This window comes from Marmota monax, unplaced genomic scaffold, assembly GCF_021218885.2.
Source record: "Marmota monax isolate L192 unplaced genomic scaffold, Marmota_monax_Labrador192_F-V1.1 WCK01_AAM20220418_F8-fsc00110, whole genome shotgun sequence".
Lineage (NCBI taxonomy): Eukaryota > Metazoa > Chordata > Mammalia > Rodentia > Sciuridae > Marmota > Marmota monax.
In genome coordinates, this window is record NW_026694633.1 from 3,645,564 (window position 1) to 3,668,731 (window position 23,168).

Below are 23,168 nucleotides of genomic sequence, written 5' to 3' on the forward strand. Positions count from 1 at the left end.
TGTTAAGGTTTTCTTTCCTTTGGTCTTTGAACCTTTTATATAGTTTGTGCTCCTTTTAGAAATCTTTACTGCTGTTATTATTATTATTATTAATTTCAGTTTGGTTGTTTATCAGACTCATCTACCTTTATTTTTACAGTTTTTAATATCTTCTAAATTGTAGAAATAGATGTAGCAGAATGCACAGATCATTAATATTTGGCAAATATGTTTTCACGAAGTGAACACTTATTTCATAGATGATCACTTGGATCAAGAGTGAAGGTCCTTCAGCATCCTGAAATACCATTTTATGCTTTCTCCCAGCCACTAGGACTCCCTTCTCCCCAAACACAACCACTGTCTTAGCACCACACATTAATTTTGCCTTTTTGTTGTTCAAACTTTATATAAATGGATTCATACAGCTTGTATTCTTTTGTATTTGTTTTCTTTCACACAGCAGGATGTGAGAGTCCTCCATGTATCACACAGCAGTATTTCATTTGTTTTCACTGTTATGTCAGTTTTTCTGTTCTACTGTTGATTTGCCCCCCTAGATTTTGATTATTATGATTTGCTGCTATGAATATTCTTGGAAATGTGGTTTGGTACACATGTATTAAAATTTCGGTTAGGTGTGTGACTAATTGTGGAGTTGGCTAGTTCATATGCACATTCAACTTTAGTAGATAATGGCAACAGTTTTCTATTTGTGTCAGTTTCTAGTTTCACCAACAGGGTATGAGTTCATTTGCTCTACATCCTTGTCAACACTTTGTATAGTCAGTCTCTAATTTTAGCAAATCTGTTGAATGTGTAGTGTTGATATTATGATTTTTTTTAAACTTCATTCTTTTACTGGTTTGTCTAGAGATTGCATCTTGCGTTCTTATTAAAATTTAGTACAAATTATTAATAATACTTTCATCATTTTCCAGAAAATACAGTGACCTTAGCATATTTCTGATTAATTTCTTTTTCTTTCCTGCCTTTGGTGCTTTTTGCATAGTTTAAAATTCTGTGTATGTGTGTTAGTGTTTTAAATAATTGATCCCTTAATTTGCCCACATTTTACTTTTTGTTCTTTCCTTTTTGTGTCATTGTTCTTCCATCTGACATATTTTTCTTCCTGAAGAACTCAATTTCATATTTTCTTATAAGCTTACTGGTGATGGGTTTAGTAGTTTTTACCTGAAAATGTTTTTATTTCACTTTGTTTTTGAGGACTATTTTTGCAGCATATAGAATTCTAGGTTAGTACTCACTTTCCTTAGGCCTTTTGAAGGTGACATTCCACTGTTACCTGGCTTCTGTTATTTCATGTAGTCTTTCATCATTGTGTCTGAAAGGAACTGTGCTTTTTTTTTATTTAATTTTTTTATAGTTTGCAATTAAGCATTGACTTATTTTCTTACCATTCTCTTCTTTCTTAACCTGCCCTAATCTGTTTTTAATTCCTCTTTGTTTATTCTTATTACCATAGCAAATTATTAGTATTATTTCTAAATCTTCACATGATTCTGTCTTTCATTAGCTGAATTGCTTCATGCTTGTTTCCTGTCTATATAATCTAAAAATGCCTCTAAATGTGTCTTCTGATTAGCTTAGATCTCATATATCAGCATACTCTTTCATCCTCATGTCCCCTTGTAACTCTCAAAGTCAATATGAAGACTCGAACTATTATCCCAACCATTCTGTCAGTCTAACCTACTCACACACTTTATTTTTCCTATCAGTGATACCTCCAATCCCCCAGTCACAAAAGTTATTATCATTTTTTATTCATGCATTTCCATTGCCCCCATACCTAAAAGTTAACAGAAACCAGGTCTTTGTAAACCCTCCTTGAACATTTCTCAGATTTCAACTCCCTTCCATTCCTACTTTTACTTTAGCTCAGACTTATCCTATCTCATGTGTATTATATGGCTTGCAATTATATAAGAATTAAGAACTTAACATGTTTATGTTAAGAAAATATTTAAAATCATTATAAGTATAACAAGGTGTTAGAAATGTAAGTTACTGCTGGGCACAGTGGTACACACATCTAATTCCAGCAACTCAGGAGACTGAGGCAGGTCAGTATGAGCAACTTAATGAGATCTTGTCTCAAAATAAATAAAAAGAGCTGGGGATGTATCTCAGTGGTTAAATACCCCAGTATCTAAATAAGTAAGTAAATGTTACTATTCAGTGTACTTTTAGGTATAACTCTTTGATATGAATGTTCTCAACAGGCAATGAACACCAGGGAAAGTGGCAAAGCTTCATCCAGTTTAGGTCTTCAGGATTTTGATTTGCTTCGGGTAATAGGAAGAGGAAGTTATGCCAAAGTACTGTTGGTTAGATTAAAAAAAACAGATCGTATTTATGCGATGAAAGTTGTGAAAAAAGAGCTCGTCAATGATGATGAGGTAAGCACAGTAGAGTTCTACTTCTAAGCTGTTAATCTCCCTCAGAGTACTGTATCAGAGAAAGCCTCAATGTTCATGTTTTATTATTTTGCTGTACCTTTCTTAATATGTTTCAAACAGATTATGTAAGAGATCTTTAGTCTGATTACTGCTAGATTTTTTTTTTAAATAAAAATCAAACCATATATTACCAGAAGTCCTTGAACTTTATAAAAGTTTTCTAAAGCATTGCATAATACTGGAAGGTTAACTAGTGGTGTTTTTCCCTTTTTGTATAAATTTTTGCTTCATGATTATCAGTGCCTCTGATATTTAGCCTTGTTAGTTCATAGTTGAATTTGTGATACTTGAATTGCTAAAGAACAAATTTATCATTAGTTTTGATTATTTAATCTCAGTTTGACGTAGATTTCTTTCATATTTTAATTTAGGATATTGATTGGGTACAGACAGAAAAGCATGTTTTTGAGCAGGCTTCAAATCATCCTTTTCTTGTTGGGCTGCATTCATGCTTTCAGACAGAAAGCAGGTAAGACTGAAAGAGAGTGGGATGAATCCTGGGCTTCATGCATGTTGGTATATTATATAGTAAAACCTGTCTGCTATAATTCATGAAGCAGAAGTCATGGAGAAGGAGAGAAAGTATTATGCTTACAGCTTCCTGCTATTCATAAAATAAGTAGTGACATCAGTTTGCCATTGGTTTGCCATTAGGAAATGACCTGCTTTAGGTGAAAAAGGAAACAGCCAGATTAGAATTATGGCAATAGAAATCCCACCTTTTAAATGTCCCTAGGATTCTAATTTTATTATTTAATGTTTCTTAGAGTTTAACTATGGGGGAAAAAATCTAACTTTTTAACCTTAAATGATAGTCAGAAGTGACTTATCTAGCAAATGTTGAATTGGGATGAGCAGATTACAAGTGTTACAATCTTTTTTTTTTCCTTTTTAAAAAAACTTTATTTATGTATTTATTTTGAGAGAGAGAGATTTTTTTAATATTTATTTTTTAGTTTTCAGTGGACACAATATCTTTATTTTATTTTTTATGTGGTGCTGAGGATTGAACCCAACGCCCCACGCATGCCAGGCGAGTTCGCTACCTCTTGAGCCACATCCCCAGCCCAAACTTTATTTATTTATTTTATGTGGTGCTGAGGATCGAACCTAGTACCTCACACATTCTAGGCAAGGGCTCTACCACTGAGCCACATCCGCAGGCCGCAAGTGTTACAATTTTAGTGTTAGAAGTAGCAGGATATAGAGTTATTATCATGCTGATGTACATTCTGATCTTTTGTACTCTGTATACCCTTTGTTTCCACCAAATCTTTGGCATTTACTTTAAAGATTAAATCATAGAGAATGCTGTCTATATTGTGGCTAGTTAGTGTTTAAAATGTAAAGTTAATACTACCATATTTTGAATTTTGGTTTCATGGTTCTCTCCTGTGTTTTAGATTGTTCTTTGTTATAGAGTATGTAAATGGAGGAGATCTGATGTTTCATATGCAGCGACAAAGAAAACTTCCTGAAGAACATGCCAGGTGGGTTTTTAAAATGTTGTTTATGTTGGGTTTGTTTCAGGACTGCCTGACTTCTCATGTGCAGTAGTTGAAAAAAGTATGTAAATAATTTATTTTGATGCTAACTAGTTCTTTTTAAATCATGTTGTGGCTGAGCTAAGTTAATTTACATAATTTTAAATATGTATTATAATTTGCAGTTTATTTTTGTTTGTTGGCCTTATCAAATGGTACTTTTTATAGCAAGGTCAGATTATATTTTGAATTGTGAACATAGTTTTTGTTCCTTGTTTCTTCAGCTGAATTTGGGGAAACTACCTCTGGTTTTTACTATATTTAAGTGCCAGTTCTGCTTCTATACCATCTTTGCTTTTGTAGGAGGAACTGAAGCAGAGAATAAGTTCAGATTCTCTACAAAATTAAGTAGTTAGAAGGCATGTATTATGTTCCTGTAAAAATTATGATATTGTGGGACTGGGATTGTGGCTCAGCGGTGGAATGCTCACCTAGCATGTGTGAGGCCCTAGGTTCGATCCTCAGCACCACGTAGAAATAAATAAATAAAATAAAGATGTTGTGTCCACCGAAAACTAAAAAATAAATATTTAATTTTAAAAATTGTGATATTGTGCTACCAAGGCACCATAAACCAGCTTGGATGTTTCATTTTCATTATTTAGGCCAGTTTTAGTTATCAGTGAGTTGTAAAGTTTTCAAAAGTTTATTCTTTAATGTTAAATTTTATTATTGTAGAATAGTTTCTTTTCTAAAATCTTAGTATGATTTTTTTGAATAGTCAACTTAATATTTTTTTTCTATTTTATACCTGGCATTGTTTTTTAGTTTTTAAGGATAGTCATTGGTCCCTTAGAGAGGTGATAAAAACTGTAGGAACTCTGATAAGTGTACATTTACACATACAACTTTGCCTCCAGTTGTAGAATTCTGGACTGCGCAAAGTTCATCCAAGGGCCCAAAGTAAACCTCTGTTTAAAATTTTCAAACTGATCAATTATGAAAAATATGAGTTTAAGTTAGACTAGAACTTTTATAATTGTGTTTTGGGCTCAGATATTTTAAAGTGGGAATCTAATTTTGGGCGGGGGTGCGATTTGGGGATTGAACTCAGGGTCATTCAACCACTGAGTCACATCCCTAGCCCTATTTTGTATTTTATTTAGAGGCAGGGTCTCACTGAGTTGCTAATCACCTCGCTGTTGCTGAGGCTGGCTTTCAACTCACCATCCTCCTAACTCATCCTCCTGACTAATTTTTTTGTATTAAAGTACTGGGAGGAGAAAACTGCAGGTGGGAATAGAAGTTCAATACCTTACTCTAGAAATTTATTACAATTTAAAATTTTAAGTCACGTGAATTTTTAAAAAATATTTTTGTTTTATTTGTAAATGGACACAATACCTTTATTATATTTATCTTTATGTGGTGCTGAGGACTGAACCCAGTGCCTTACATGTGCAAGGCAGGCACTCCACCACTGAGCTATAACCCCAGCCCTCATATGATTTATTTTTGAATTTATTTTAGGTTTTATTCTGCGGAAATTAGTCTAGCCTTAAATTATCTTCATGAGCGAGGGATAATTTATAGAGATTTGAAATTAGACAATGTATTATTGGACTCTGAAGGACACATTAAACTCACTGACTATGGCATGTGTAAGGTAAGAAAAATTTTCTAGTTATTAATAAAAAAATGTCTTCTGTAGCTCATAAAGTTGTCTTGGTAAAAAAAATAACTGCATAAAGATGGGAGAGATGATTGCTGCTTTCGGCTGTTTGGAATTCTAGCACAAAGACAAATGTACTTTTTTCCTAATAATTTGCAAAATTCCCATATCTTCTGTATTTTATGTGCTATAAGAGGAGTTAATTTCTTTTCATGATTTATAACTTCTTTTCTGGAAAGTTGTGACATTATTGAAGAAAATTTAGAAATAAAAATTATCTACAATCCCATTACTTGAGCATGACATTTGCATATGACCTCTCAATTTTTGCTATATAGTAGGAGTCTATTTTTTAAATAATGCATGTTCAGAATTTTCCCTGAAGTTTTAACATTTTTATATTTAAATTTTAACTATCTGACACAGAGAATAGTAAAAATCAAATAAGAATTACTCTCAAAGCATATCTTCTTTATTTCTTGTTTTATTTTTGTGACAAGTGTTTCATTTGAAAGTCTGATCTTTTCCCACAAAACATGCAGGGTACCATTTTATTTATTGAAGCAGCTGGTACAAAATTACCCTCACAAGAGTGTAAATGTGTGAGTTGCATTCCCCATTCACTTAATGGAAGCACCACCAGAATCCAGAGATTTCTAAATGCTGACATCACACAAGATAGTCTAATCATATTGAAGATTTAATTTTATTATCTGTTAAGAATAAATTAGAAAATAAGATCTTCACAGACTATATTTGTAGCCTGGTGTGGTGGTACATACCTTTAATTATAGCTACTTGAAAGACTGAGGCAGGAGGATATCAAGTGTGAGCCCCATTCTGGGCAACATAGTGAGACTGTCTCAAAATAAAAAGCAAAACTAATTTTGCTTTTATGGGTAATACTAAAAGCCATTTTTCTTGTGATAATCCTTATAGTATTATATGGATGTTCAGTGATAAATAATTAGAAAGTTTAGTGATTAGAAACCCCTGTGTGCCTTTCAGTCATATTTGTGATACCTTTTTGATTTTTGTGCCATTTTTTCCTCTAGGGAACCCCCCCGACATTTTTAAATAAAAGTGGCAGTAATAATGAAATCTTAGATTACATAAGAAAAATAAAAACTGAACAAAAAATATGAAGAATGTTAACTTTGTTACAAAGTCTGCAAATTAAAACTGACACCTATTTTTGTCTGTCAGATATCGGCCTATAGGTAAAAGAAAATAATGAAATGGGCATTCTCATATGTCTGTGATGTGTATATAAATTATGGTAAGACCCTGGGTTTGTTCAGTCCCCAGTACCAGGGAGGAAAAATTGTTGCATCTGTTTGAAAAGCTGTTGTATGTCGAAAGTACTGTTGGTTAGATTGTGTATTTTGAGTAAATATTTTGGTCTATAAGACCAAATTTTTTATTGTAATTTATGATAAATATTTATGTGACTTTGTAAGTTAAATATTTTTTATTTTATAAGTCATTTAAAGTCAAAAAATCTAACAATATAAAATGTTCATAACATTAAATAAAGCTATAAAGTATTGTCATATTTTATTATATAGCATCAAACACTAATTCTGTTTACTTTTTTATATTTTTAAGTTATTATAACAGTTTTGTTTTACATAAACAATGAGAACATAGAGTATTAAGGCAGGCTGACTTCCTTCCTATTTCATTTTTCCCTTCTTTTCCCTCCTTTCCTCTCTCTCCTTCCCTCTCTTCTTCCTTTTTTCCTTTTGTCTTTTGTTACTTTCATTGAAAAATGAAATTTGTTGGTCATACATCCTCACTCTTTACAAGGATCTTCAATCAAGTTAGTCAGGATCTTTGGTAAACCTCAGAGATTAGCCTGTCTATCTCTCTCTGCTTTTCCCACCTTCTGCAAGAGCTGCTTAGTTTTATTAATGGAAAAGAACACGAGGATAGGAATTTCGTTCAGTGACTTTACTAACAATATTTTGTCTCTTCTTTTTTTTTAATATTTATTTTTTAGGTGTAGTTGGGCACAATACCTTTATTTTATTTATTTATTTTTTTATGTGGTGCCGAGGATTAAACCCAGGGCCTCGCACATGCTAGAACACTCTACCATTGAGCCACACTCCAACCCCTGTCTCTTTCTTACTAGCACATTTACTCCCTTTTGATGTGAAAGTTCATGGGAAATGAACTCTCTTAAAATTTGGATGCTTCTATCTTGTGACTTAGAGTCAGTATTTAAACTTACCTAAAGTCTAACCTCCTGCAAATACTGAGTTAATTTCTTTTGCTGTAACAATTTCTAGATAAACTATAAATGCTAAATTTTTTTTCAGTTAATTCAGAAATACTTCTTTAGGTTTAGTTAACTTAATTTCTTCAGGTTCATACTAGATACCTTTGGAGTACAGAGGATAGTGATTTAAACTTAATATTTTCAGATTTAATATTTGAAATATTTTATGAATATTAATTTTATTGAGTGAAAATTTAGCCATTTATGAATTGAGGTGCCTTTAACTATTTTTTTTTTTTTTTGTCAACAGGGAAATTTTAACAATATCTATGTTGTGCCATAGATAATTTAGCTAATAGGCCTACATTTAGATATTCAGTAAGTGCATGATTTTAGCGTAGCTCTGTTACATGTTACCAGACTGTCTCTTGCTTCTGTTTGTTGTCTGGAAGTGTGTGTCATTTATCATGATAATGTGTGACAAGCCATGTCAATAAAAACAGGGTCGGGTTGTGGCTCAGTGGTAGGACACTTGCCTAGCACATGTGAGACATTGGGTTCAATCCTCAGCACCACATAAAAATAAATAAAATAATGTCCATCTACAACTAAAAAAAATTATAAAAAATAATATAAAACATCTTAAGTCATATTTATAATTATTAGTACATAAAACTAACATGGTCAGGCATAGTGGCGCATGCCTGTAATCCCAGTGGCTTGAGAGGCTGAGGCAGGAAGATTCTGAGTTCAAAGCCGGCATCAGCAACTTAGGTCCTTAGCAACTCAACATGATCCTGTCTCTAAATAAAATGTGAAAAAGGGCTGGGGACATGACTCAGTGGTTAAGCACCCCTGGGTTCAATCCCCAGTACCAAATAAATAAATATGTATATCCCTATTAGAAATAATTTTTAAAAAAATCCTTGGGATAATAACCTGTTACTAAGTATTTCTTGTAGATGTTTATAGTAGTGTTTAGATAGTAGAATAAAATTTGAAGGAAAATATGTATACCATGCCCAGAATATCTCTGGAGGGACGCATAAGAAGCCATGGTTTCATCTGGGAAGCTAAAACTGAATGCATCAAGAACAAGTAATGAGAGGAAGATTTGATTATCAGTATACTTCCCCCACTCCATTGTCAGTTTGGAAGTTTGTTACATGTGATCTAATAGTAGGAAAAGGGTTAAATTCTAGTTACATATATTTAGTTGAATTTCATAATTATTAATAATAGAAAGTCTGTAATTAAGGAACACTTATAAAGTTTAAAACAAAACAAAACAAAACACCACCAACAAAAAGGAGCCAGGCCCAGTGGCACATACCTGTTATCCCTGTGACTCTGGAGGCTAAGGCAGGAAGATCACAAGTTCAAGGCTATCATCACATCAGCAATTTAGGCAGACCCTGTTTCAAAAAAAAAAAAAAAAGGTATGTAGCTTAGTGGTGAGGTGCCTTTGTGTTTAGTCCTCATTTTTTTTTTTTTTATTTTATTTTTTAAGAGAGAGAGAGAGAGAGTTTTTTTAATATTTATTTTTTAGTTTTTGGCGGACACAACATCTTTGTTTGTATGTGGTGCTGAGGATCGAACCCGGGCCGTACATATGCCAGGCGAGCGCGCTACCGCTTGAGCCACATCCCCAGCCCTAGTCCTCTTTTTTTAAAGATGCTTAATTATACATATAATCATATTCTGCCCCTTTTATTTTTAGACTATCTTTTTATTATTTCTTTTTTTTTTCCCCACAGTACTAGGGATCAAACCTGGGGCCTCTTAGGTGCTAGGCAGTCATTATACAATTAAATTATATCCCCAGTCTACTGTTGATTCCTTATTTAGTTGCCTTACCTGAATGACATTGGCTCTTTGAAATACACTGAGATTTCTTTTATGACTTAGTATCTAGTCAGTACCCCATGTGTACTTTAAAAAGATATGATTTCTGTTTTGCATGCAAAGTCTTTCTTTTAATGTTTCTTTCTCCTTTCCCCACACACATATGGACACATATGTTCTATATGTATGTTTTATGTGTGTTTTATTATGTATATATGTATATTAGTTATACATATATATTAGTTATACATATAGTGTATCTACATATATCTAGTTTTCACATTTTTCTCTGCTTACTAATTATTGATCTGTGTAATCTATCATTTCTTTTTTTAAAAAAATAGTTTTTTTAGTTGTAGATGGACGCAACATCTTTATTTTATTTATTTGTTCTTATGTGATGCTGAGGATCGAACCAATACCTCATGTGTGCTCTACCACTGAGCCACAGCCACAACCCTATAATCTATCATTTCTGATATAGATATATTAAAAATCTCATCAAGATTAAAGATTGTGAACTTCAAATAATTTTGTCTATTTTTACTCTTCATTTTGAGGAAAATACAAGTTTGTATTTATTATAACTTCTTGGTGACTGTGCCATTCATTATTGTGCAGTATCCCTAGTTAGGTTTATTAATGTATTTTGCATTAATTTTCACCATCTTATAGCTATTACAATGAGAACCAAAAATCTTGTGCCATAGAAAAAATGAACAACGTTATGTCAACAGTTGTGTCAGGAAGTGCGACTTAAAATGCTGCTTTTCTTCCTGAAATACGATTCATTGTATTCCTATAATTTAAGTTTTTCTGTTAAATTTTAACCTGAATATAAACCATTTTAAATGCATTTTAAAATTCTTAGTTGAACTTACTTTTTAGCAACATCTAATAATCTTTTTTTAAGCTATTTAGTGGCAATCCATAATTTTAATAATACATTTGTTCTAGTGATTATTTAAGGTTAATATATTACTTACTGATGCTGAAGTTATGTGATGGATAAAATAGAGGAGGTGAATTTAAAACAAAATTTTAGATCTTATTCTTCTTTCTTTGTTTTGTTTCATAAAAGGAAGGATTACGGCCAGGAGATACAACCAGCACTTTCTGTGGTACTCCTAATTACATTGCTCCTGAAATTTTAAGAGGAGAAGATTATGGTAATAAATACATAAGTGATATTTCAGCTATTGCTAAGTGGGTGGTTAAATGTGGTAACAAATATATTATAGTAAACTACAGCATTTTAATACTGATCTTACTAATGTAAACTTTCTTGATTCTGTTAAAATATACATGAAGACCCCCAGACTCTGAAATCAGAGAGTAGGACTTGGTGGTCTATAGGGGTACAAATTTAAATAATATTTTATTAATGATGAACACTGAAGAGTGATAGGTACTGTTTTGAGCAGCTTATATTATATTAACTAATTTAATTTTGCAACAACCCTCTGAGGTAAGCATTGTTGATTCCCATTTTACAGATAAAGAAACTGATATACAAAAAGTTTAAATAATATGCCCAATGTCCTAATGACTACATTGTTACAGAGTAAGGGATTCATAACAGCAGCCCTGTGATTCCAGAGTGAGTCATGAACTAGAAGGTTCTCCAGATTTTTGGGGATATTTCCCTCAGAAATCTGTAAGAGGGTAGAAAGACTGGCTGGCTGTCAGGCACCAGAAAATAAATTTTCCTCAAAAAGGATTTGACTTTTTGGGTTCTGGTCCTATGATTTCAGCAAATGTAAAGGGGGATGTGGTACTTTTGACAATTGCTCAGAATATGAATTCAGGAATCTTTAATCAGCTAGCAAAAAAAAAAATCAAATTTTAGACCAAAGAAGCTTATTCTCCAGTGCTATATAATTATATCCTCAAAACAAAATATTAGATAGTGGGCATGAGTCTGAAATTACAACTATATTTGGAAAAAAATATTATGTTTCACTGCCCATAATTTTATATTTTGATGTTCTTTTGGGCACTTACCTTTGATGGTAAGTGATATATTTCTGTAATTCTCAGAACTTACTCAGATAGTTATAATAATTTAGAGTTTACTGTCTCATTGTGTTTATTTTTTTATTATGTGACAAAATATGAACCTCCAATTACTGACTTACAAGCATGCAGAGTGGCTAATTTATTGCTTTAAACTTTCTTTCTGAAGGTTTCAGCGTTGACTGGTGGGCTCTTGGTGTACTAATGTTTGAGATGATGGCAGGAAGGTCTCCGTTTGATATTGTTGGGAGTTCTGATAACCCTGATCAAAACACAGAGGATTATCTCTTCCAAGGTAATTTGCAATACTTTATACAGATTCTTTGTGAATAACCTACTCTAGAGCACAAAGTGTGCTTAGGGTATTACTTTGAATAAGAAAAAGGATAATAATCTGAACAGTATACTCTTTACTTAATGAGATTTTGATTTTTTTTTTAATACATCCTTCCTGCCTCTGTCATCTCCAGTCTCATCTGCAGTTACCTTCTTGTATTCACAATCATTGCAAATGATTCCATTAGCTGATATATCACAAACATATATGGAAGAGGGAATCCTATGGCTAGAGAGGACCATATTCATGAAACCTGAAGCTGAGGATATAAGTTCACAAACATTATGTGGGGCATAGAGTACCAAGAAGATAAGAGGGGTCAGAAGGTGGAGGAGGGGAAGGCTCATGATGGGAAGTACTAAGAATTGAGCATGACGGACAGGCAAAAAGGCCTCCTAACACATAGTCCAAAGTGTGGCCATGGGATCCTGCATTTAATAATTACCAATCACAGAATATGAATAGGCATTTATTATACTAGGAAAGTCAAGCTGAACATGGTGGGACACACCTGTTATACAAGCTACTCAGGAAATTGAGGTAAAAGGATCCCAAAATCAAGACTAGTCTAGACAACTAAACAAGACCTATCTCAAAAGAAAAAATTAAAAGAGCCTAGCATGTTCAAGACCCTGGATTCAATCTCCAGTACAGGAAAAAGAAAGAAAGAAAGAAACCCAAATGGGCCATGGAATATGTGAAAAGACCTTCAACTTCACTAGTATCTAGAGGAATGTATATTAAAATATTAATGATGGGCTTGGGTTGTGGCTCAGTGGCAGAGTGCTTACCTAGCATGTGTGAGGCACTGGTTTGATTCTCAGCACCACATATAAGTAAATAAAGGCCCATCAATAATTAATAAAAATATTTTTTTAAAAATTAATGATCTACCATTTCATACATTTGGCAAAAATTTTAACGTTTGATAACAATCAGTGTCAGCGAAGGTATAAAAAAATTGGAATGCTCAGACGCTGCTGGTGGGAGTAAAAATTGACACAATAGCTTTGGGGAATGATTTGGCATTGTTTAATAAAAGTGATTATTATATGTGAAGCATTTTATAAATATTAACTACTTCAAACTTAATAAAAAATCTTCAAAGTAAGTATTATTTTCCTGGTGAGGAAACTGAGGCACAATAAAGTCATCAAAGAATAAAACATTCTCATAAATGATACTAAAGTGCTTAAATTAGAGGCCATATCCGAGGAGAGAGAGGTAATGGAAGTACAAAAGTGGTTTAGTTGGGTATGTAATATCTTATTTTTATTGTTGCAGTGCCTTAAATATCTCAAAACAAAAACTTAAAAAATCAAAGATATGTAAAGGTTCAACACAATGCTATGATTTTTATCTTTCTAGTTATTTTGGAAAAACAAATTCGCATTCCACGTTCTCTGTCTGTAAAAGCTGCAAGTGTCCTGAAGAGTTTTCTGAACAAGGTAAAATTTGTGTGTAAATATCTTTTGTGTTTTGTTTCTATATAAATCAAACCAGTAAGGAGAAAGAAGCCTAGGCAACTTCCAAACAAACAAGGTATGCAACTTTTTCAGTTATGTCTGTAATACCTCTCTTAACCAAAGAGTAAATGACAGCATTAACTCCTAAGATGATTTTTCTCCTTTCTACTTTGCCAGTGTAATTTACCCCCAGCTACATGTTACTTATGAATTTTTTAATGTATGTTTTATACATGTGTGTGTATATACCATATACTCAGTAAAGGAAGAATTTAATATTTGGAGTTAGCCACAACTGTACTTTAAAATATTTTCCCATTTTTTCTGTTATTATCCACAGAATTTATTCATTATCATGTACTTTTTGAGCACTTGGGCAGTAATATTCCCTATAAATTGTTATATTGAAAACCCTATAATTAGATAAAATTTAGAAGAAATGAAATCCTATCCTAAAAATCTGAACATGATTTAATTGTTGCAGTTTGTGGGCTAGAGAAGTTTTAGGATCTAAGGTTGCAACTTTTGGTAATGATAAATTCTACTTTTAATGAGTATAAGTTGGTGTGCATTTACCTACTAAGATAAACAGGTAAGATAATGGTGAATTTTTTTAATGTTTTGCTTTTATGTTTAGTTTTTAAATATGTATTTATTTTTAATTTTTTAAAACTTTTTAATGTTTTTCTTCTGTGTTTATTTTTTATTTTTATTTATTTATTTTTAATTTTTTAACTAATGATGAATTTTTAATAAAATCAGAAATTGAAGAACTTGTTTTAAATAAATATATTATGTGAGGAAAGATTTAAACTTGAAACCTAATCTTTCATAAAGTGAACAATTGAAAGTGAGAGGGTTAATATGTAAAATAAAATGTTTTTTGTCAAAAAGAAAAACAGGAACATGTTCTCATTCATAGTAATAAATAATCCAAGACTTCATAATTTGTAGACTCCTTTACTTCAGTGATTCAGGTAATGGTTATATCATTGTCTTACTCAAATTATGCTTTGTTGTTTTAATTACAGCATATACCTTTAAAATTGAGCTAAGAATAAACCTATGAAGTTTGGTGGTTTCCATATTTCGATTGACACTAGCCCATGTCAAAGAAACAACTGGTTGCTGCTCAAATGATGCTGCTAGTCTCTTTTCCTCCCACTTTTTCTTAAGCGAGGAGTGGTGACCATTCTCCACTTCAGTGACATAAGAGCACCGAGGAAATCTTACATGTCACAAAGTCTGGATAATTCAACTTGGGTCTAGTATTGTACTTTCTAGAAATAAAAGGTAGATAATTTCAGAAATAAGATATCAATTAATAGGCAGGAAACTGTGGTCACAAAATTGAATTATTTTGAAGCATGACATTTACCTAATTCTTAGAACATTTTTTTCCTACCATAGGACCCAAAGGAACGATTGGGTTGTCATCCTCAAACAGGATTTGCTGATATACAGGGGCATCCATTCTTTCGAAATGTTGATTGGGATATGGTATGTAAATTTTTATTGTTTTCTGTATTAGGTTTTATTGATACCTTGGGCCAAATTTTACTGTCTTAAAAGAGTGTTGAAAAACTCATATGTCACAGTTTTTTAATGTTACTGTATTTTTTTTTTTATATCTTTTTAATTTATTTTTTTAATGTGTTGCTGGGAGCGAATCCAGTACCTCACACATGCTAGGCAAGCACTCTACCACTGAGCTACAACCACGCCCTCATGTATCACAGTTTAAACAACTGAAAACAACTCTCTCAAATGCTTTTTTAAAAATATTATTGAAATGTTAAAAATTAATTTATTTTAATTAGGTATATATGACAGCAGAATGCATTTTAATTCATTGTACACAATTATAGCACAACTTTACATTTCTATGGTTGTACACAATTTAGCATCACATCATATGTGCCTTGGGTCATACATGTACCTTGGGTAGTAATATCCGTCTCAGTTCTACCATCTTTCCTACCCCCTGCACCTTCCCTCCTCTCCCTCCCCTTTGCCCAATCAAAGTTTCTCCATTTTTCCCATACCTCCCCCCCTCCCCGTTACGGATCAGCATCCACTTATCAGAGAGAACATTCGACATTTGTTATTTTGGGATTGGCTTACTTCACTTAGCATGATATTTTCCAACTCCATCCATTTATCTGAAAATATCATTTTATTCTCTTTTAATGCTGAGTAATATTCCATTGTGTATATATACATATATACACCACAGTTTATTTATCCATTCATCTATTGAAGGGCATCTAGGTTGCTTGCACAGTTTAGCTATTGTGAATTGAGCTGCTGTGAACATTGATGTGGCTGTGGTTACTATAGTATGCTGATTTTAAGTCCTTCAGACCAAGGAGTGGGATAGCTGGGTCAAATGGTGGTTTCATTCCAAGTTTTCTAAGGAATCTCCATACTGCTTTCCAGATTGGTTGCACCAATTTGTAGTCCCGCCACCAATGTATGAGTATGCCTTTTCCCCCAGATCCTCACCAACATTTTTTGTTGTGTGTATTCTTGACAACTGCCAATTCGGACTGGTATGAAGATGGAAAGATCTCCCATGTTCTTGGATAGACAAAATTAATATTGTCAAAATGGCCATACTACCCAAACCACTATACAGATTTGGTGTGATTCCAATTAAAATCCTAACATCATTCCTTATAGAAATAGAAAAAGCAATCATGAAATTAATTTGGAAAAATAATAGAGAGACCCAAAATAGCCAAAGCTATCCTGAGCAAGAAGAGTGAAGCAGGAGACATCACAATACCAGACCTTAAACTATACTACAAAGCCATAGTAACAACTGCGTGGTACTGGCACCAAAATAGACATGTAGATTAATGGTACAGAATAGAAGACACAGGGACAAACCCACATAAATATGTTATCTCATACTAGACAAAGGTGCCAAAAACATACAGTGGAGAAAAGATAGCCTCTTCAACAAATGGTGCTGGGATAACTGGAATCCATTTGCAGCAAAATGAAAATAAACCCCTGTCTCTCACCAGCACAGAACTCAACTCAGTGTGGATTAAGGACCTAGGAATTAGTCCAGAGACCCTGTGCCTAATAGAGGAAAAAGTAGGCCCAAATCTTCAATGTGTTGGATTAGGCCCCAACTTCCTTAGCAAGACTCCTAAGGCACAAGAAATAAAATCAAGAATTAATAAACGGACCTGACCCTTTCCAATAAATGAACTGACTCTTTTCCATGAGAGCTCAGTAAGACAGGCAAAGGGAAGAGTAAAATAGAACTTCTCAGCTCTTCCCAGGATACCAAACACCCGTGGCATATAGAGTCAGGAAGACATAAAGCCATGAAAATTATCAGTCTTGCCTTATATTTTATTCAGGATTTATAACACACCATCAGAGTATAAATATTCCTGTGGATATTTAATCTTTGCTTTTTATGGACTGGGATAAACATATTCTCCTCTTATAAAAAGACTCTTGGGAAAAAAATTAATAAATGGGGTGGACTCAAACTAAAAAGCTTCCTCTCAGCATAAGAAACAAGGAGGTGAACACAGAATCTAATTTTGGGAGCAAGCTTTTGCCACACACACGTCAGAGCACTTATCTCCAGGATATATAAAGAACTCAAAAAACAACACCAAAAAAAAACAACCCAATCAATAAATGGGCTAAGGAGCTGAACAGACACTTCTCAGAAGAAGATATACATTCCATCAATAAATATATGAAAAAATGTTCAACATCTTTAGTAATTAGAGAAAATGCAAATCAAAACTACTCCAAGATTTTGTCTCAAGTGCTTTTTTAAAATCTTCGCAACTAAAACAATTATAATATTAATGTAATAAGAACAGGTCATAATATTGTTGAGGCTCATATTAATGTTCAAATTTGCAAATTATGTTCATTGTTGTTGTTATCATATAGAGCAAGGGACAATGGCCTATGCCCATAATCCCAAGGACTTGGGAAGCTAAGACAAGAGAATAGCAAATTTGAGATCAGCCTCAGCAACTTGGTGAGACCCTGTCTCAAACATTTTTTAATCATTTTTTTAAAGGGCTGAGGTTGTAGCTCAATGGTATAGTGTCTCTGGGTTTAATTTCTGGTACCATAAAAAAAAATTATGTATGTATGTATGCATATGTGTGTATGTATATATATCGTGTGTGAATACGTGTGTGTGTGTGTGTGTATTTAGAACTGTGCCTAGGGAAACATCAGAGCAGAGGAAAAATTTAGGTGTGGAATTTTTCTAAGAATGTAGGTTTGAGCTGTCATCTAATATGTCTTTTTAGATGGAACAAAAGCAGGTGGTACCTCCCTTTAAACCAAATATTTCTGGAGAATTTGGCTTGGACAACTTTGATTCTCAGTTTACTAATGAACCTGTACAGCTCACTCCAGATGATGAGTAAGTAATTCTATATACTGAAATATTTTTAAAATTCTTTGAAAACCCATTTTTAATGGTTACACAATGTTTTATTATCAGATTATACTATAATTCATGTAGCCAGTAGGTTACTGGATATTTGAACTCATTATATATTATCAACTATAATAGTAACTGTCATTATTCTTTCTTTGCTTTACATGCATTATCCTAATTCTCACAACAACCTTGTAAACTAGGTATTGTCATCTTCATTTTACAGATGAGGAAACCGAGACTCAGAGAGGTTAAGCAAAGTTACACAGCTGTCAGGTGGCAGAGTCAGGATTCAGACCCAGATCTGACTGACTGAGGCCTCTGCTCTTTCCACTGTGCTGCACTGTTCCCCATTTTGATGATGAGCATCTTTGTCTGGGTTTCTGTTACTTTAAAAAAATTATACCATTATCAAATTTAGCCAGCAGTGATCCAGTGTTTTTTTTTTGTTTTGTTTTTGTTTATGTTGCATCTTTTAAAAATATAGGTTAGAATAATTTGTGGACATTTTGATCATTTAGCTGTCATTACAGATTCATTCTCTGTAAACTCAAGGAGGCCCATTTGGTTGGTAGTCACTTCACTTATATCTTCATTCTTATCATGTTCTTCACAGCAGCTGTTCCAAATGGTTTATATTTTTTAGAAGGCTTCATTCCTACCCCTATCTCTATCACTCTTAATGGATTAACCTTGCCTTAAGTTGACTTCAGTAATTTAGACCTCTCTGGTTTAAGTTTGCTCCCTTTTCAGCAGTGTCTAGATCACCTTATCTCAGGATTGCTCTCCACTTTTCTCAGCCTTTTTCTTGTTCCATCCTCTTGGAAGGCCCTGTTTTGTGAGGGATGCTCCTTCTGTTTTCCTAGACTTATTTTCTTAGTTGCTTCCGGGATTTCATTTTGTCAGTTACCTAACTGCTCCACCTTTGATTTGTATATTTCTAGTTTATTTCCCTCTACCTACAGACTTGCTCAGGTATCCTGATTTTACCCCTAAATCATAACCCCTCTTTGAACCAGAATACTTTTTTTTCATATTTTCTTTTCAAACATTTAAAAAGAATAATTAATGAATGCTCATGGTGAAAGAAAAATAAACAAGCAGTATCTCTGTCTCTTCAGAGTAGTCAATAGAGGTTGTCTTTGTACTTTCTTGCTGCCAACAAGTCAAATTGACATCTTAATTTCTAAATTACAAAGCACTTTTTGGTCAGTCTTCATCTATCCTGATATCTATAAGGTACTTGAAACTCAGAGCCTTGCCTTAGGTAGTGCTGCCCACGCTGGTTTTGCTTCATCTCAGCAACTACTTATTTGTCATATTTTTTCCTTTCCCTTTGAGACCAGGCTGCTCCATGGTTCTATGTTAGTCTGGCTGGGCACAAATAACCGAACCGCCACAAAGCCTTGTAGGTTCAAACAGCAACTCTTTATTCCCAAACTCTCACTGGCACTCTACACACACTTCCCGGGAACACACTCCCTCCACTGGGTTCCATGAGATGAGAACTCAACCCGGGAACTCCAAAGTAGCAGGCGCCTGAGGCAGCAGCATCTGCCCTAATCCAAGCAGAATCCGCCCTAGTCCTGGAGGATCTGCCCTAATCCCAGAGCAGGGTCACCTTTCAACCATTCCCTCTAGCAAAATGCCAGGCGTCCATTCCGACTAAACTGTGGCTCTCAACATCTTCCCCCGCTTCTGTTTAATTAAACAACAAGCATGTGGCTTAGGGACAGTGCCTGTCTTAGGTTGTCCAATACTACATATGGTCCTTACCGGTCATCGGATGAGCTGACCTCAAGGCGTCAGCCTCCTGTCTTAGGTTGGTACCATTGTAATTGGATCTTACCTGTCATTGGCTACTGGTCCAGCATACAGCCATACTTGTGGATAGGCCTTTGCACCAGTGGGGGGGTGAAGTTCTTTGCCTCACCTCTGTTGGCTCCCAAATTTGGCCTTGGTACCAGTGGGGGGGCGGTGAGGTTCTTTGCCTCACCTCTGTTGGCCCCCAAATTTTAGACCATCACAAGCAGAAAGGGAGGAGGATGCAAAATGCCATGGCACCAAGCCAAATGATGGCTCTTTTTGGAAAAATTGTACCACCGATGACACCATCAGCAAAGATACCCCAGCACTACCGCAATTCACTGCACCAACAGATAGTTCACAATGCATACAAGTGATACATAGTCCAGGCAAGTTCTGCAAGCAGTTTAAAGCAGAGGAATCTGCCGCAGTCTGGCTGGGCACAAAATCACGAGCCACCACACAGCTTGTAGATTCAAATAGCAACTCTTTATTCCCGAACTCACACCAGCCGTCTACAATCACGTTCTGGGGAAATCCACGTTCTCTGCCCAAATTCACCTCCACTGGGCTTCTATCTCCCAAAAAATACTGTCTGAATCCCGTGAGAACTCAAGGGGAACTCAGGCAGCAGGATACGCCCTATTCCCAGCAGGAATAATCTTAAACCTGGAACGCCCTAAACCCGATTATCCTAAACCGGGAACACCCTAATCCGCCCTGGTCCTTGAGCAAGGTCACCTACATGCAATGTCACTGCAAAATGTCCTATTTCCATGAGTCCTTCCACTAAGCAACATGGGGTACGCTGGCAAGGAAATTGTCATACCTACTTGGCTAATGGCTCCCAGCAGGAATCCATTAATATGTCCATTTCCTCCCAAAGTAAATCAACTCCTTGATTGAGCATCACTTGTTGAATTATTATTCATTGATGCATCAGTTTATGCAGTTTACTGTGATAGCTATCGAAGAAACTGTAGTTTGGTTTTATCTTTGTCTTCACCGGCACTGGGATGAAGATAGGAATTCTGGCAATGATGGCTAAAAAAAATTATGTAACATTCCTGCAGGCACTAAAAAAAAAGCAATTTTCTAAACAATTTACATTATCCTGAACGGAATTATTAAATATAATGAAAAGTAAAGGTAAAAGTAAACAAACAGATCTGTTAACCTCCTTTTTTGTTCACATATTAAAACAATCCTCAACTGCTGTTTACCCAGTTTAAATTAAACCATTTAAATACGTGAATTAAAAAAAAAATATTCGGATCCATTTTTTCCATGAGCGCTCCTCATATATATGGACATATGCACATACAGACATACAACACAAAAGTGTGCACACATAACATACAACACATAAGACAATAGTAAAGGCCTTGTAGCTTTACACAGGCGAAATCTCCATTGCAATGTTTAAAAACTCCACAGTCAAAAAATAGAACTGATCAGTAAAACATTAACCTAGGTCTGTATGAGCTCAAAAAATAAAATAGAACTTCATGATGTGGGAAAAGGCAATAATAAAATAGATATTGAAAAAAAGCATCCTGGTTACCACCTGGGTTTGACTCTTCTTATGATATCCCATCCTTCTTCCTGTAACTTGCATATGGGTTTGAAGGTATTCCCACAAGCAAGCCCCAAGGTTTTTTACATTTGAAATAGGCTTTAATGATGTTCATTATTCATTAGACTCCAGGTGTGGGAGAATCACTGTCACAGATGTAAGAATAGCCAAACTGGAGTTCTGAATATCAGCTGTTATGGATTTGAGCCAAATCATCTTCTTTTTGGTCTGTAGAAATCGCTTTAGTTAATCTCTCTGGAATCCAAATCGGCTGCTGTTCTCCCTGTGGAAACACACAAACAGACCCCCGACTCCAGACAATCACTGGGTCAGGACGTTTCCATTGTCCTGTTAGAATATCCTTCCAAAGTACCTTGGACTTATGTTCATTTTTTTGGACACACATGCCTTTCCGCAGCACTAAGCCCTGATGAATCCAAATTTAAAAAGTTTAGAGTAAAAAGGGTTATTTTAAGTTTATCTTTGGGGGATATATACCCCTTTCCAATTCCCTCTTTTTGCTTTAATAAGTACATTTTAATAGTTTGATGAGCTCTTTCAACTATGCCTTGTTCCTGTGGATTGTATGGGATTCCTGTTAAGTAAAACATTAACTGATTTTTCTTCAGGGATGATGTTCTAAAATATCCTATATGCATCCTTTGGAAATTTAAAGATCCTTTTAAATTCAAGTCTTCCAAAAGCATTTTGCCTTAGATTTTAGAATTACTTTAGTCCTCTTAATTTTTTGATGTGGTTTTAAACCAATTTCCTTCTAGTTTAATGTTTTCTAAATTGGCTCTTGTCTATAAATTTTAACAGCCTCATCTGAGACTTCTAATTTCTGCACCACCAGAAATTAAAGTTGATGGGCTTTTTGAAAAAATTACTAATAATCTCCTTATTCTTTTATTTTATCTAATATTTGACTTTAAACTTCTCTCTTTTACCTTTTTCTATCTTGAATGTCTGTATCTAATAGTTGTCTTAGCTTTTTGTATTTTTTATCTGAAATATCTTTATTTGACATTTTTAAACATTTTTTATCTTGTTTCTATCTTCTAGTTTTTTTCTAAGGTTTGTACATTTACTCTTAGTTGCTTTTTTTCCTCCTAGTTTTTTTGTTTGTTTGTTTCCTATTTTGTGGGTTTAAAATTTTTGTCTTCCTGCATCTTTTCTCTTTCTACATCTTCTCTATCTTTTTTTTACCTTTCTGTACTTCTGTCTTTAAAGTTTTCCACTTCAAATTTTTAATCTTCTTTATCCAAATATCTTTTATCCTATTATCTTCCCATTTTCATTTTTTTTTTTTAAGTAATGCTTTTAAGATTAACTAGGCTTCGAATGATGCAATCTTTCCTCCACCATGAAGGCATCTTAACCACCTTCAATTTAACCTTTTAAAGCCTTTTGTAACTTACTTAGACATTTTACAACTTTTTATTTTACCACAAAAAGATTATCTCATCTAGAAACATTTCTTTTTTCTTTAACCTTTTATATTAAAATATATTTCCACATCTTGAATCTTTTTATATCTCTTTTCTAGCCGTTAACCCTTATAAAATTTCTGATTTAGACAAATTACTCCACTTTAATGAGATGAAATACTTTCATGTTTTTTTTATGGTACTATAATACTATAATTGAAACCCAACTGAAACTTCTTATACTCTTTGTATATAAATTACACCTGATAGAATCTTAACTCTTAGTAACCTTGTTTCAGCAAAGACACAGACACAAAGCAATATTAAACTTTTTTTCCATTTACCAATTTATGAAAACACACATAATGTTTAAATATATTACCTTATGGAAGTTAATAAGTAAAGAGTACTTGAT

At 33.9% G+C, this 23,168-nt stretch overlaps 1 protein-coding gene across 2 annotated transcripts in view; it reads left to right on the plus strand.

Moving 5' to 3' along the window:
• Positions 1 to 23,168, plus strand: part of Prkci (protein kinase C iota) — a 68,900-nt gene that overhangs the window by 40,464 nt on the left and 5,268 nt on the right. For both annotated transcript variants that reach the window (XM_046422956.2, XM_058572265.1), the window contains exons 9-17: positions 2,226 to 2,402; positions 2,834 to 2,931; positions 3,866 to 3,952; positions 5,477 to 5,612; positions 10,769 to 10,856; positions 11,873 to 11,998; positions 13,409 to 13,488; positions 14,917 to 15,006; positions 17,808 to 17,923. In XM_046422956.2, the coding sequence (XP_046278912.1) occupies positions 2,226 to 2,402; positions 2,834 to 2,931; positions 3,866 to 3,952; positions 5,477 to 5,612; positions 10,769 to 10,856; positions 11,873 to 11,998; positions 13,409 to 13,488; positions 14,917 to 15,006; positions 17,808 to 17,923 (998 nt within the window). The remainder of the gene's footprint in view (positions 1 to 2,225; positions 2,403 to 2,833; positions 2,932 to 3,865; positions 3,953 to 5,476; positions 5,613 to 10,768; positions 10,857 to 11,872; positions 11,999 to 13,408; positions 13,489 to 14,916; positions 15,007 to 17,807; positions 17,924 to 23,168) is intronic.